We start from the raw sequence: 13,154 nt of genomic DNA, 5'->3' as shown, positions 1-13,154 counted from the left end.
GATTAGTCTTCTCTGGGTGAAGATCGGTCGAGTAATCTCATCCACTGCTCCTTGTGTCTCTCAGGAGGAGGTTTTCTCCAGCGTGGCTAAAAACATTGTGGAGTCGTGCATGAATGGATACAACGGCACCATTTTTGCCTAGTGAGTTCCTGTGTGGCTTGTATAAAAATGTTAGAGCCTAGTACACTTGTGACTTTAATGTTTTTGTTTTTCAGTGGGCAGACGGGCTCAGGTAAGACCTTCACCATGCTGGGTAAGTGCTGAGGCAGTTTTTCTGCTAGTTAGTTCTTTTGACTGTGTATGCATGATACAACACACATGACATAGCTCCGAAAATTGTTTAGACACTTAAGCTACAATTAAAAATGTTAATATAATTGCAATAGATAACAACACGCACATTATCACGGGTGTGATTTCGTTTTAACTCCTACGGTGGCCGATTTAGTCCAAGATTAACATGGCAATCCCCCTCTTCACATTCGACACGGTGCCATCGAGTGTTAAAAGGCGAAGCTTGAATTTACGGGTATGTCCCTCTTTGGCTACTGTACTTTCAAGATGGAGGGGCAACATGGCGACCGGCATTCGAACCCCTCACCCATATGTATTTTCAATGGCATTTTATAAACTTACGAGAATACTTTATTAATCGACAGAAGTCAATACATTAATGAGCACATATATTTTTGAAAGAACTAAGTGATTTTAGCTAAGAATAAACTAAAAAAGTTACACAGTGTAGCTTTAAGTTTCCATTTACTTTATACATAACTGGTATGTTCTGTATAAAAATGATTGTGAATACATGCATAGAAAGGTGTATGTATTTTTTTTTTGCAGGTCCCTCAGAGCTGGATAACTTTTCTGATGAGCTGCGTGGTGTGATTCCTCGTAGTTTTGAATACCTCTTCTTCCTCATCAGTCGAGAGGTGGAGCGGGTGAGACAAGTTTCATTAAATATAAAATAGTGTTGTCACGATACCAAAATTATGACTTCGATACGATACCAGACTAAAATATCGATATATCGATACTAAATCGATACCACAGTAAAAAAAAAAAAAAAGATAAGATAAGATAAGATACGATGCTTAATATGACAACAGAACTTATTATTATTCATGTTATTTTTTACTAAAAATTCATGTGGCCAGCATGTTCCTTAGGGTTGGGCATCATTTTGATTTGAACAATTATTGATCAATTGATCAATTACTATTAAAATTATCTCACACATTTTTGCTATCTCAATTTATTTTTTACAATGGGGTAACATAATTGTGTTGCAATAGCTTACACACAGCACAAGAAAGCTTGATTTCGAATGGTAAATTGAATTTAAAAAGACGATTAAACAGTAATAAAATAAGAACAAATAAACAGATTACAAACAATAGCACAAATAAATGCAATAGAATAGAAGATACAAATTAAACAGACTGCTTTATTTTAGGTCTATCAGGTAGGTCTAACATTCAGATAAGAAACTGAATAAAAAAATGCATAGTAATTACATTTAAAACAACATTGGATAATGTTCTCTGTAAAAAATTCAATAGCGTACAGATGAAACTATAAAAGTTACACAAGTTGATCAGTCAAGAGCAGTGTGATCGTTTGTCTTTTTGTAGTTTGAATAACAAATGACTGCGGTCCCTCTAAGGCTCACGGACGCATGGATCCTGAACACTGCTCCTGTTACTCGTTCTTCCTGAACTGTTTGCGACTGTGTTTACGTTAATACTCTTCCAGAGGTGCACTGATAGTTCTTTGAGTGTATTTGACCAATAATAAGCTGGAAAAATAAGCAAATGTTTGCACTTGTATCATGTCAGAGGCGGCTTTATTACGTGTATTATCACGGCTTTATTACGTGCTATGTGTGTGTGCTCTAGATGTGAGCACGAAATCTGCGGGGATTAGTAGAATTAATTTATGTGCAATCCCGCGCAAAATTCAGACCGATCACACACAGAACACTAACACACTGTCATGAGGAAAAGGTCCAGCAGTACGCGCGTTCGCGGTGCTCAGAGGTTAACCGGGCTGAGTGAGAATATGCCGGTGTGTGTCAGCTCGCTTTCGGTCGGAGAGGAGAGCGCAGCTGGTATCGATACTGTAAAAACTGAGAATCGTATCGTTTTAGATATTCCAGTATCGATATATATCGAAATATCGATATTTTTGACAACACTAATATAAAATAGGATTCAAGAATCATTTCTTTTTTTTGAACCAGCTAAATCCATTCAAAATACTGGAAATGAGTGAAATTTATTTGTGGTTTCTAGAATGTCGTGTTATCCCACTGAATTGGGCGGTACATTGCCATAAAACAGGGCTCGCTGATGTGGGATATGTTCTGTGTGAAGAATGTGTAATTAGAGCTACGTTGAACTTTGCTGTTGTCATTACAAGTGCATATTTATTCCACTTTTGTTGGATAACAAGTACAAAATAAAATGTTTGATACGTTACAATTAGGATGCAAATTATCGATTCATTCATTAATCGATAGTTGATTAACCTTATCGATTGATTAACGATTAACTGATAAGCAGCTATTTTCCTAAGAATGTAAATTTCTCATGGTATCAATAGCGTCTTTAACATAAAAAGCTAAATATTGCTTATATACTGAATAAAAATATATATTACTCTATTTTGATGTTTTATTGGAACAGTTGGATACGGTACAGATAATGGCTAGTTAGTTAGAGCAGCCTTTCTCAAAGTGGGTGCCGCGGCACACTGGGGTGCCGCCAAAAAATTACGTAGGCTAAAAAAAAAAAAAAATCTGAAATTTCATATATAAAATATATTTGAATTTATATAAATACATTCTTCTTATTTTTATCCCTTTCGCACGTACGATCACACATTCACACATGTGATTAGAACGGTCAGTGCATCACATTCATTTAAATGTAAATTCAAATGTGCTTTCGCGTTGGGCTTGCACTGAGCCAGACACAGGTGCGCTCAGAGCTGTCATATATCACAACTTTTCAGTGTTTTCAGCCATGTTTATTTTGGGTTTCATACATATACGTACTAAAAAAACAATACATTTAGAGTTTGTAAAATACACAATGATGAAAAATGAAGAGGCAATAATAATCCTTTCCATTATAATTAGTTTTATTCATATCAGATACACATTGTGTCAGTAACTTTAAAGTTTACTCTATTCTTCTCCCAGTTCACCTGCCACTTCATTGTATGTATTTTGGGAGAAGTGGATGAATTTACGTCTTGTAAATCCAACAGATCCGATTTTCTGAACTGCGCCTGCGGCGGTGATGGCGGCGCCCAATCGTGCATACAGCTCAACTAACGCGATTGTTATAAAGGTGTTTAAACAACAAAACACTTCCACTTGTATATATTTGACAATCGGAATATCAGATATTTCAGGCCATATCTAACAAATTTGTGAATATTTTGAATAAAAAAGGAAAAATGACAAGCAGATCATCATTCATTCAGCTCTGTTGTTGCTGCGGTGTGTCACATGACAAGCAATGACGCGTCACCATGGAAACCATAAAGTGACACATTAATAACGGTCGCTTTGAAAAACTCACGCTGGGGGGTCAGCCAGAATGTTTTACATTTGCGTGTGAAAGAGTTAAACATATGAGCGGATTAATAAAATTGTAAATTCATTTTAGATAAATATATATATAAAATTAACCATCAAAATCCGTCTCACATCAGTAACTGTCATGACGTACTCACCTGGGTCGCGTGACTGTGCAGTTGGCTACATTGTTTTATAATTTAACCGCGAAAATACATTTGATTTCACAAAGAGCAAGAAACAACCAACAGCAGCATGGATCGTTTTTTAAAAAGAAAAGCCCCACAAGAACCGGACAGTTTTTACTGGGAAATGGTTATTCCTATTAACTACTATACTATTATGCTCTGTTCATTACTGTCCGGTCTAAATAAACAGGACATTTGCATTTAAATTTGGGTTATGCAGTGTTTTTAAAATATATTTTAAACTGGGGTGCCTTGAAATTTTATGCACTTTTGAAAGGTGCCATGACTGAAAAAAGTTTGAGAAAGGCTGAGTTAGAGAACAGAAAGTACAAATAAAAACTGAATGCGTCTGCTTAATAAAGCATGACAAACTCAGCGGGAGTCAGATCTCGAGCTGACAGACAAGATGATCACGGAAGATTTGGTTTCAAAGTGAAATGTAAAAGTGCCCATTTAAGTGAGTTTGTCAATGTGTGCTGTTGTGTTTTTCATTAAGAATAATAGGTTTATGAGCCCACAGTTCAAGCAACCCGCCCCCAAATCGGCACTAATTCTAGACCGAAACTAAAATCTGCTAGGCCTCACAGAGGCCATTTACTGACGAGCTGTCATTCATGGTGTGCGCGCACTGGTGCGTTTTCAGTTCATGTATATGGAAGCTACATGGACCATATACTGTGCATACACTTTCATTGAAGGAACAGAAAAGCTCTTGGACTAAGTAAGGGATAATCCACGGCTAGCCATGCATTAAAGGATTTTAATGCACGGCATAGAGGCGAAGAACCGCCCGACGCAAAGCGGAGGTTTTTGACCAGCGGAGTGGTTGCCTCTAGGTCGTGCATTAAAATCATTTAATGCATAGCTAGCCGTGGATTATCCCGCTTATACCATGGTTATTTGCCAAGTTAAAAACAAGTTAAAGCTGTAACTGATGTTTTTTAAGAGACGGGTTAAAATGAGGGTTGTTTTGTTACGTCTCGTTAGTTCTAGCACACCGTCACTTTAAATAAAGTAGAGCCATCGGAATGTTTTTATATGAACAAATTAGGCTACCACATTTATTTAAATTCATTATTAAAAGAGACAGACAGAGAACTGAGAGAGAGAGAGAGAGAGAGAGAGAGAGAAGGAGAGAGAAGGAGAGACAGAGAACTGAAAGAGAGAGAGAGAGAGAGAGAGAGAGAGATGCGTTCGCGATTTCCTCTTTATGTCAGTCTGAAGATCCCCTCGTTGCTTAAGCATATCGAACATAACTTAATGATTATTTAATGGATTTATTAAAATTATTTATGAATGACAGGCAACACTGCAGTGACAAGGCAATCTTTATTTGAATGAATCATCATTATGTAGCGTAGTGTGACATAAACCCGCGTCAACCTATAAAGACACATTACATTTAATGCATTAAATTAAATAATAATATAGGTGCTCGAGTCTGTCAGTGTCGATGTCACGACCATAATAGAATTTAAAAAACGCACGACGCGGGGACATGCTCCGCAACTCGGTGTCATGCACGTGTCATGTCAGTGTCAGTGTGTGTCGCGATAATGTCAGTGACATGACAATGAAGACCGAATGTGCCACGGATGTGCCAATACGCACAGTCATAGATATGTATACGTATACATACCTGCGCATAGTGACGTGCCATTGGCTTCTGTGTGTCACATCATGTCTCATGTCACTTAATGTTGCCATAGATATAACGTTATACGTATAGACATATCTGTGGCTGATACTGCAGTCTGCCACTGCCACTCTGTTTGCAAGCGTAACTGTGTTACTATGGTTACCAGTGTTTATAGTGGCGGATTAATTTCGAACTGTAATCAAACTGACTGGAACTACCTGTGCATTAAACGGTTTTACTGCACACCTTCCAGCCAATCAGAATCGAGTATTAAAACAGACCATGGTATAAATATAAATAACTGTGTGTGAAGATTAGACATGTGCCGATTTTCGATAATGCGATTTATCACGATAATGAATATCAATCAATCAATCAATCAATCAATCAACTTTATTTATATAGCGCTTTTACAATCACGATTGTGTCAAAGCAGCTTCACAGTGTCAAACAGGATAATATTGCGACAAAATTAGATTTGGCTGTACAGTCGTACTGGAGAAAACAGTAATGTTATTAGCTTAGTTTAATTTATCATATAGCAACAATGTTGGCAGATCAGTATTTAAGTTTATAGAATTAAATAAGACCTAATTCATACATTTTATTTGTATAATAAGTTGAATAACTTTAATCATATTTTTAGTGTCCCCAACTGAGCAAGCCAAGCCAAAGACGACAGTGGCAAGGAACCAAAACTCCATCAGGGCATGATGGAGAAAAATAAACCTTGGGAGAAACCAGACTCAGTCGGGGTGCCAGTTCTCCTCTGGCCTATTAACACACCGTGTAAGAATATTATTCTGGCAACCTTACAGGTCAGAAATCATATTAGATTGGAATATTCAAAATTTCAGGGTATAACGGAAGAGACAGATTTATTTGGAAATAAATGATGGGATGGTGCGTCGATTACACAAGAGTATGAATACATGAAAGATCGGAATTATTGCGCCGAAGACGGTTTTTTTTTGCACGATATGCAATATGCACGATATTGTTATCGTGGGCACTTTAAAATATCGTAAATATTAATTTATTAACAATTTATAATTTTTTTTATAATGCACTCAAGAATACTTTGCCCATAAACCGTATAAATGCTCAACACCGCTGTATTCTGCGTCAGAGGGAAGCGCTCAGATATAAACAAGCCCAACATGCGTTTGCACATGACTGAACCGGTGAAGGAGACGCGCTGCTGAACTGCAGAATGCAGCCGGTTACCCCGGAAACCAGCAAACAAACAAAAAACGTGTAGTTCCCTTTCAGTCGGTCACGTTCGACGTACGTCAGAACTGAACCGACGAATGGGATCTTACTTTAGAGACCAATCCTACTTCGAGCATCTAACAACGAGCCAATGAAATTTGGCATGCGATCACGCATTCCACGCTCCGCCCCGCAGCGCGGGTATAAATAGGAAGTGGAATGGTAGATCAGCGCTTTTCTACTTCGGAGCCGAGCAGTGCTTACTGTTTCCTACGAAGAGTGTCTGACTACGAGTCAAAGAGTGTTGAGTGAGAGAGTCTGCCAGTGCGGGTGATACGGCGCATCAGTGAGAGACCGTCTGATCAGTGATCAAGCGATCTAAAGGAGCTTGTTGGTTCGCTGAGCGTTTCCCATACAAACTGTTGGTTCGCTGAGCGTTTCCCATACAAACTGTTGGTTCGCTGGGCGTTACACACACACAAATACACATCACTGAGAGCTCACACAGGCTTGCAGAACGAACTGTGTGGAGCCGCGGTCATCTCCCTGAGTGCTTCAGCACACTAAAAGAGCAGCTTTCCATTCACAAAAGAGCAACACGGTTTGACCCTGCGTCTTTTTCAAGATGTCATTCAAACCGTGTATTCCTGGTATGCAACTGTTTCCTGTCCTCTTTGACGGCCACGAGCGCATGTGAGATTGCGATCGTGGGTGATTCATGTTCTGGTAAAAGAACATGGTCACGTCGGCGCGTTGTTCGTCTCCCCCTTCTCATAAAGGGCTCGAGTGTTCAGCGCGCCGTGTGCCGTCGAGCGGCCGGCTGACAGCGGTGGTTGTCACAACAACCGGCGCGCGTCAGTCGGCGCTCTAGATGCGCGGCCGAGACTATGAAACCTCAGATGGGGTCGAGTCCCTTCGCCTATCCCCCGATCTAGTTCATTTCTAGTGTTACTGGAAAAGGGCTACTTTGGCTGATAAGCGCTGGTGGCCTGAGGATTACAGTGGGGATTCCCCGCCGGGTAAATCCCCTCGGGCCCCCACTCCTCTATCGCATCAAAAGCATGCTGAGACTCTGTTCGTGGGTGGTACGGATTCTCTCATGAGAACACGACCACGTCAGGGCATTGTTCGCCTTGCCTTCTGCATAGAGGCTTGAGCGCTCAGTGCGCTGTGTGCCGTTCTGACGGCCACGTTCACTGTCTCGCGTGCCTGCTGGTAGTTGAAGGTGGAATCGCTGATCCTAAAGAGAAAAGGGCTTAGCGTTTCATTTTTGGCTCTGGCAGAGGACAGATGTCAGTTGCTGCATCGGAGAGAGGGAAATATGGAGGGTCAAAAGGGCCAAAAATGAGACAAAAAAAAAAAAAAAAAAAGTTTCATTGTTTTCCCTCTCTCACTGCCCTCTGCCCTGCACGCACGAGGGTAGTCCCAGCCCAGGGGTTGTGCAGGAACTGCGTGCGGTGTTGGACCTCGCCCTATGGGTGACGAAAATCACTGCACGCTCCCTGGGTCAGGCGATGTCCACACTAGTGGTCCAGGAATAGGGGGCTAACCTGGCAGATATGCGCAAGAAAAGCCTGTCTGTCGGGCTGGCCTCCTCGGCGGCACCATCGAGAACTTTGCCCAGCAGTTCTTGGTGGCCAAGAGCAGACGGAGGCGTTGCACCAGGGTGCCGACGACCAGCTGCTCGGTCGTCGGTCGCAGCGCCTCTGCCGGCTCGTCGCCGAGGGCATCCCCTCCTGCGTCCACCTCCACCCTGCTAGAGCCGAGCAGCAGCCTCCACTGGAGGAGCAGGGTGCCGGACGCGAGGGACGCCCAACCCGTCCAGGGCCCGCTAACCGGCAGGCAAGCGCAAAGGGACGCGGCCCTGAGACGGGCCGGCTAGGGAGAACAGGAGCTGCTCGGGGGAGACGATGTTCGCATCCCACCCCCCCCGGAGGAGGACCGGGGGGCCCTGACTGGTTTCGGTTCTGCCACTGGCTCTCCGGAGACCAGCGGTACCCACATTTTAAGAGCAGTTTCCTCTCTCTCTGGGCCCCAAGAGGGTCAGGTTGGCAGTGTGCGACGCCCACGGGCCTTGTCACTCCTTTCCTACCCTCCCGTCGCCAGGGGGCAGTTGTGTGGGCCTCGAGGACGCCCCCGGGCCTTCTCACCCACACACTTCCTCTCTCGTGAGCACTCAGTCAACACTCCGGGCCGCCCACGGGCCTCCCGGGTCGGGGCTGAGTGCTTCACTTCCCTGCCTCCGGGCAGTGGGCAGCAGAGTGGGCTCCGAGGACGCCTCCGGGCCTTCTCACCCACTCTCTGTCCAAACCAGGAGTGCTCAGGCAACACTTCGGGCCGCCTCCGGGCCTCCTGAGTCGGGCCAGAGTACTCCGCTTCGCTGCCCCACCCCGGGCACGTCTGTGGTGCGGTTGGTCCCGCTTGCACGGTCTCTGGGGGCCTGGCTAGGTCTCCCCGGGCCGTCTCGCTGGCTCATCCGTACCATCAGACTCGGCTACGCGATTCAGTTCGCGCGCCGGCCGCCCAAGTACAGGGGCATCCTCTTCACCTCCGTGCGAAGCAGCGATGCTCAGGTCTTGAGGTCAGAGATCGAGGTCCTACTGGCGAAGGACGCGATCGAGCCGGTTCCTCCAGCCGATATGAAGACGGGGTTCTACAGCCCCTACTTCATTGTGCCCAAGAAGGGGGTGGGTTACGACCAATCCTGGACCTGCGAGTTCTGAATCGGGCCCTGCACAAGCTCCCGTTCAGGATGTTGACGCAGAAACGCATTTTCCAATGCATCCGTCCCCAGGATTGGTTTGCAGCGATCGACCTGAAGGACGCGTACTTCCATGTGTCTATTCTCCCTCGACACAGACCGTTCCTACGCTTTGCGTTCGAGGGGAAAGCATATCAGTACAAGGTCCTGCCCTTCGGGCTGTCCCTGTCGCCCCGCGTCTTTACGAAGGTCGCGGAGGCAGCCATTGTTCCACTCAGAGAACGCGGTGTTCGGATTCTCAACTACCTCGACGATTGGCTGATCCTAGCCCAGTCGAAGGACCAGTTGTGCGAACACAGGGACCTGGTGCTCAGTCACCTCAGCCAGTTGGGCCTTCGGGTCAACCGAGAGAAGAGCAAACTCTGTCCCACACAGAGGATCTCTTATCTCGGTATGGAGCTGGACTCGGTCAACCGGACGGCGCGCCTCACCGAGGAGCGAGTCCAGTCGGTGTTGAACTGCTTGAATATGTTCAAGAGCAGGACAGCGGTCCCACTGAAATTCTTTCAGAGGCTCCTGGGGCATATGGCATCTGCAGCCGCGGTCACGCCGCTCGGATTGCTTCATATGAGACCGCTTCAACGCTGGCTCAATGGCCGAGTCCCGAGGTGGGCGTGGCAGAGCGGTCAGTACCGGGTCCCAGTGACTCCTTACTGCCGCCAAACCTTCAGCCCGTGGTCCAGCACTTCGTTTCTCCGGGCCGGGGTGCCCCTAGAACAAGTGTCCAGGCATGCTGTGCTATTCACGGATGCCTCCACCACAGGCTGGGGGGCCACGTACAACGGGCATGCAGCTGCTGGTCTGTGGACGGGGCCGCAATTGCATTGGCATATCAATTGCCTCGAGTTACTGGCAGTACATTTGGCACTCCGCCGCCTCAAGGGGCCGCTGCGTGGCAAGCATGTACTGGTCCGTACGGACAGCACCACGGCCGTTGCGTACATCAACCGTCAGGGTGGTCTACGCTCCCGTCGTCTGCTCCAACTCGCCCGCCACCTCCTCCTGTGGAGTCAGAAGCAGCTGAGGTCGCTTCGGGCCATTCATGTCCCTGGTGTGCTGAACCAGACAGCCGACGAGCTCTCTCGTCAGCCGACACCTCCGGGAGAGTGGCGACTCCACCCCCAGGCGGTCCAGCTGATATGGGACCAGTTCGGAGCCGCACAGGTCGACCTGTTGCCTCTCCGGACTCGACCCATTGCCAGTGGTACTATTCCCTAACCGGGGGTACCCTCGGCACAGATGCACTGGCGCACAGCTGGCCCCGGGACCTACGCAAGTATGCGTTTCCCCCAGTGAGCCTTCTTGCACAGACTCTGTGCAAGGTCAGGGAGGACGAGGAGCAGGTCTTGTTAGTTGCGCCGTATTGGCCCAACCGGACCTGGTTCCCAGAACTCACACTCCTCGCGACAGCCCCTCCTTGGCCGATTCCCCTGAGGAAGGACCTTCTTTCTCAGGGACGGGGCACGCTATGGCACCCGCGTCCAGACCTCTGGAATCTTCATGTCTGGTCCCTGGACGGGACGCGGAGGTTCTAGATGGACTACCACAAGCTGTCGTAGATACCATCGCTTCAGCTAGAGCCCCCTCTACGAGGCGCCTCTATGCTCTGAAGTGGAACCTGTTCGTTGAGTGGTGCGCTTCCCGCCGGGAAGACCCCCGAAGGTGTTCGATCAGTGTCGTGCTTTCCTTCCTGCAAGATGGGTTGGAGAGAAGGCTGTCTCCCTCCACCCTCAAGGTATATGCTGCAGCAATAGCAGCGTACCATGATGTAGTAGAAGGTAAGTCCGTGGGGAAGCACGACCTAATCGTCAGGTTCCTCAGAGGTGCGAGGAGACTAAATCCTCCTCGTCCATCCTCGATACCCTCTTGGGACTTAGCTCTAGTGCTCCGAGCACTTCAGAGCCCTCCCTTCGAGCCTTTGGCGTTTTGTGAGTTGAAAATCTTGTCAATGAAGACAGTGCTCCTGACGGCATTGGCCTCGATCAAGAGGGTAGGGGACCTGCATGCACTTTCGGTCAACGAATCGTGCCTAGAGTTCGGGCCGGGTAACTCTCACGTTGTCCTGAGACCCCGGCCCGGATATGTGCCCAAGGTTCCTACCACTCCCTTCCGGGATCAGGTGGTGAACCTGCAAGCGCTGCCTTCGGAGGAGGCAGACCCAGCCCTGGCTTTGCTGTGTCCGGTCCGCGCTCTTCGCGCTTACGTTGACCGGACCCAAAGCCTTCGGACCTCAGAGCAACTCTTCGTCTGTTATGGAGGCCAGCAGAAGGGAAAGGCTGTCTCCAAGCAGAGGTTAGCCCACTGGATAGTGGATGCTATAGTCTTGGCCTACCAGTCCCAAGACGTGCCTTGCCCGTTCGGTGTAAGAGCTCACTCCACTCGGAGTGTTGCTTCTTCCTGGGCGCTGGCTCAAGGCGCCTCGCTGACAGACATATGTAGAGCTGCGGGCTGGGCGACACCTAACACGTTTGCTAGATTCTATAGCTTACGTGTAGAGCCGGTATCTTCCCGCATCCTCGCCCCCAGGGGCCAGGAGCGCTAAGTGCCCGTTCTAAGTGTCGGCTTGCGAAACGCCACTCCCGCCCTCTGGGCCGGATACATGCGTCTATTGTCTCCAGTTGTGTTCCCCGGGAAACCGGCTAACCCTGTCGAGCTCCTCCGTCACCCCTCCGGTGTCAGACGTTGCGGACCGTCTGACGCCAGGCCTGCACCCGTATGCTTGTGAAACGTGGCTGTAGGCTGGGTTCCATATGTAGCGGTTCCCTCACGGCAACCCCATATGTGTATTCTTCCACGGTTCCAGCTACCCTTCGGGCTAGCCCCGTGTCTTTCCCTCGACAGAGCCCGCTCTGTCGTCTCTGGGCGTGTTCTTTCCCCCCTTCAATCAGGCTGGAACCACCCCAGAGACTGCCATATGTTGCACTACCCTGCCAGGTTAGTCCTTATGTGTATTCTGCCACCTCTCCTTCCCTGAAGGACGTGGCCCCGCAGCGTACCCTCTCTCTCGAGTCGAGGTAGGCACGCTTTCCCAGCGTTATCCAATAGTCATTCTGAGTGGGTCTTGCAGAAACAGCAGTGACTGTACTCCCTGCTTGGAGCCCTGACTTCCGTACCATACTAGACGGTACAGAGCGCTCAAGCAGGACGCTGGAAGGGCCAGCATCCTGGCGTTTTCCATAGGGATCCCATTCGTCGGTTCAGTTCTGACGTACGTCGAACGTGACCGACTGAAAGGGAACGTCTCGGTTACGTATGTAACCCTCGTTCCCTGAAGGAGGGAACGGAGACGTACGTCCCGTCGCCAGATGCTGTGCTTCCGCTGGGAGTCCGGTCACCTTTCGGCTCCTCAGCAGAAAAAGCGCTGATCTACCATTCCACTTCCTATTTATACCCGCGCTGCGGGGCGGAGCGTGGAATGCGTGATCGCATGCCAAATTTCATTGGCTCGTTGTTAGATGCTCGAAGTAGGATTGGTCTCTAAAGTAAGATCCCATTCGTCGGTTCAGTTCTGACGTACGTCTCCGTTCCCTCCTTCAGGGAACGAGGGTTACATACGTAACCGAGACGTTTTTCAAACAGCCATTCGTTTTTGTAATCTCAATGTTGTTCATCACAGCACCAAATACTTAATACTTAAAGACTTAATAGGCTATTTATTTTCAAATTTAAACATTTTTATGTTTTAATCTGGACTACAACATACCCTAATAATTAGAATTGTTCTAATTATATTTGTTATTGTTCAGTATAACTTTGAGACATAGGACT

General features: G+C 47.2%; 1 protein-coding gene across 3 annotated transcripts in view; it reads left to right on the top strand.

The window, feature by feature from the left end:
* Nucleotides 1–13,154, top strand: part of kif15 (kinesin family member 15) — an 87,660-nt gene that overhangs the window by 3,756 nt on the left and 70,750 nt on the right. For all 3 annotated transcript variants that reach the window (XM_067436835.1, XM_067436836.1, XM_067436834.1), the window contains exons 4-6: nucleotides 65–141; nucleotides 216–253; nucleotides 844–941. In XM_067436835.1, coding sequence (XP_067292936.1) covers nucleotides 65–141; nucleotides 216–253; nucleotides 844–941 — 213 coding nt within the window. The remainder of the gene's footprint in view (nucleotides 1–64; nucleotides 142–215; nucleotides 254–843; nucleotides 942–13,154) is intronic.

Source organism: Pseudorasbora parva, chromosome 25 (assembly GCF_024679245.1).
Source record: "Pseudorasbora parva isolate DD20220531a chromosome 25, ASM2467924v1, whole genome shotgun sequence".
NCBI classification, from domain to species: Eukaryota; Metazoa; Chordata; class Actinopteri; order Cypriniformes; family Gobionidae; genus Pseudorasbora; species Pseudorasbora parva.
The sequence above is the reverse complement of the archived record's forward strand: the minus strand, read 5'-3'. Positions and strand labels throughout refer to the sequence as shown.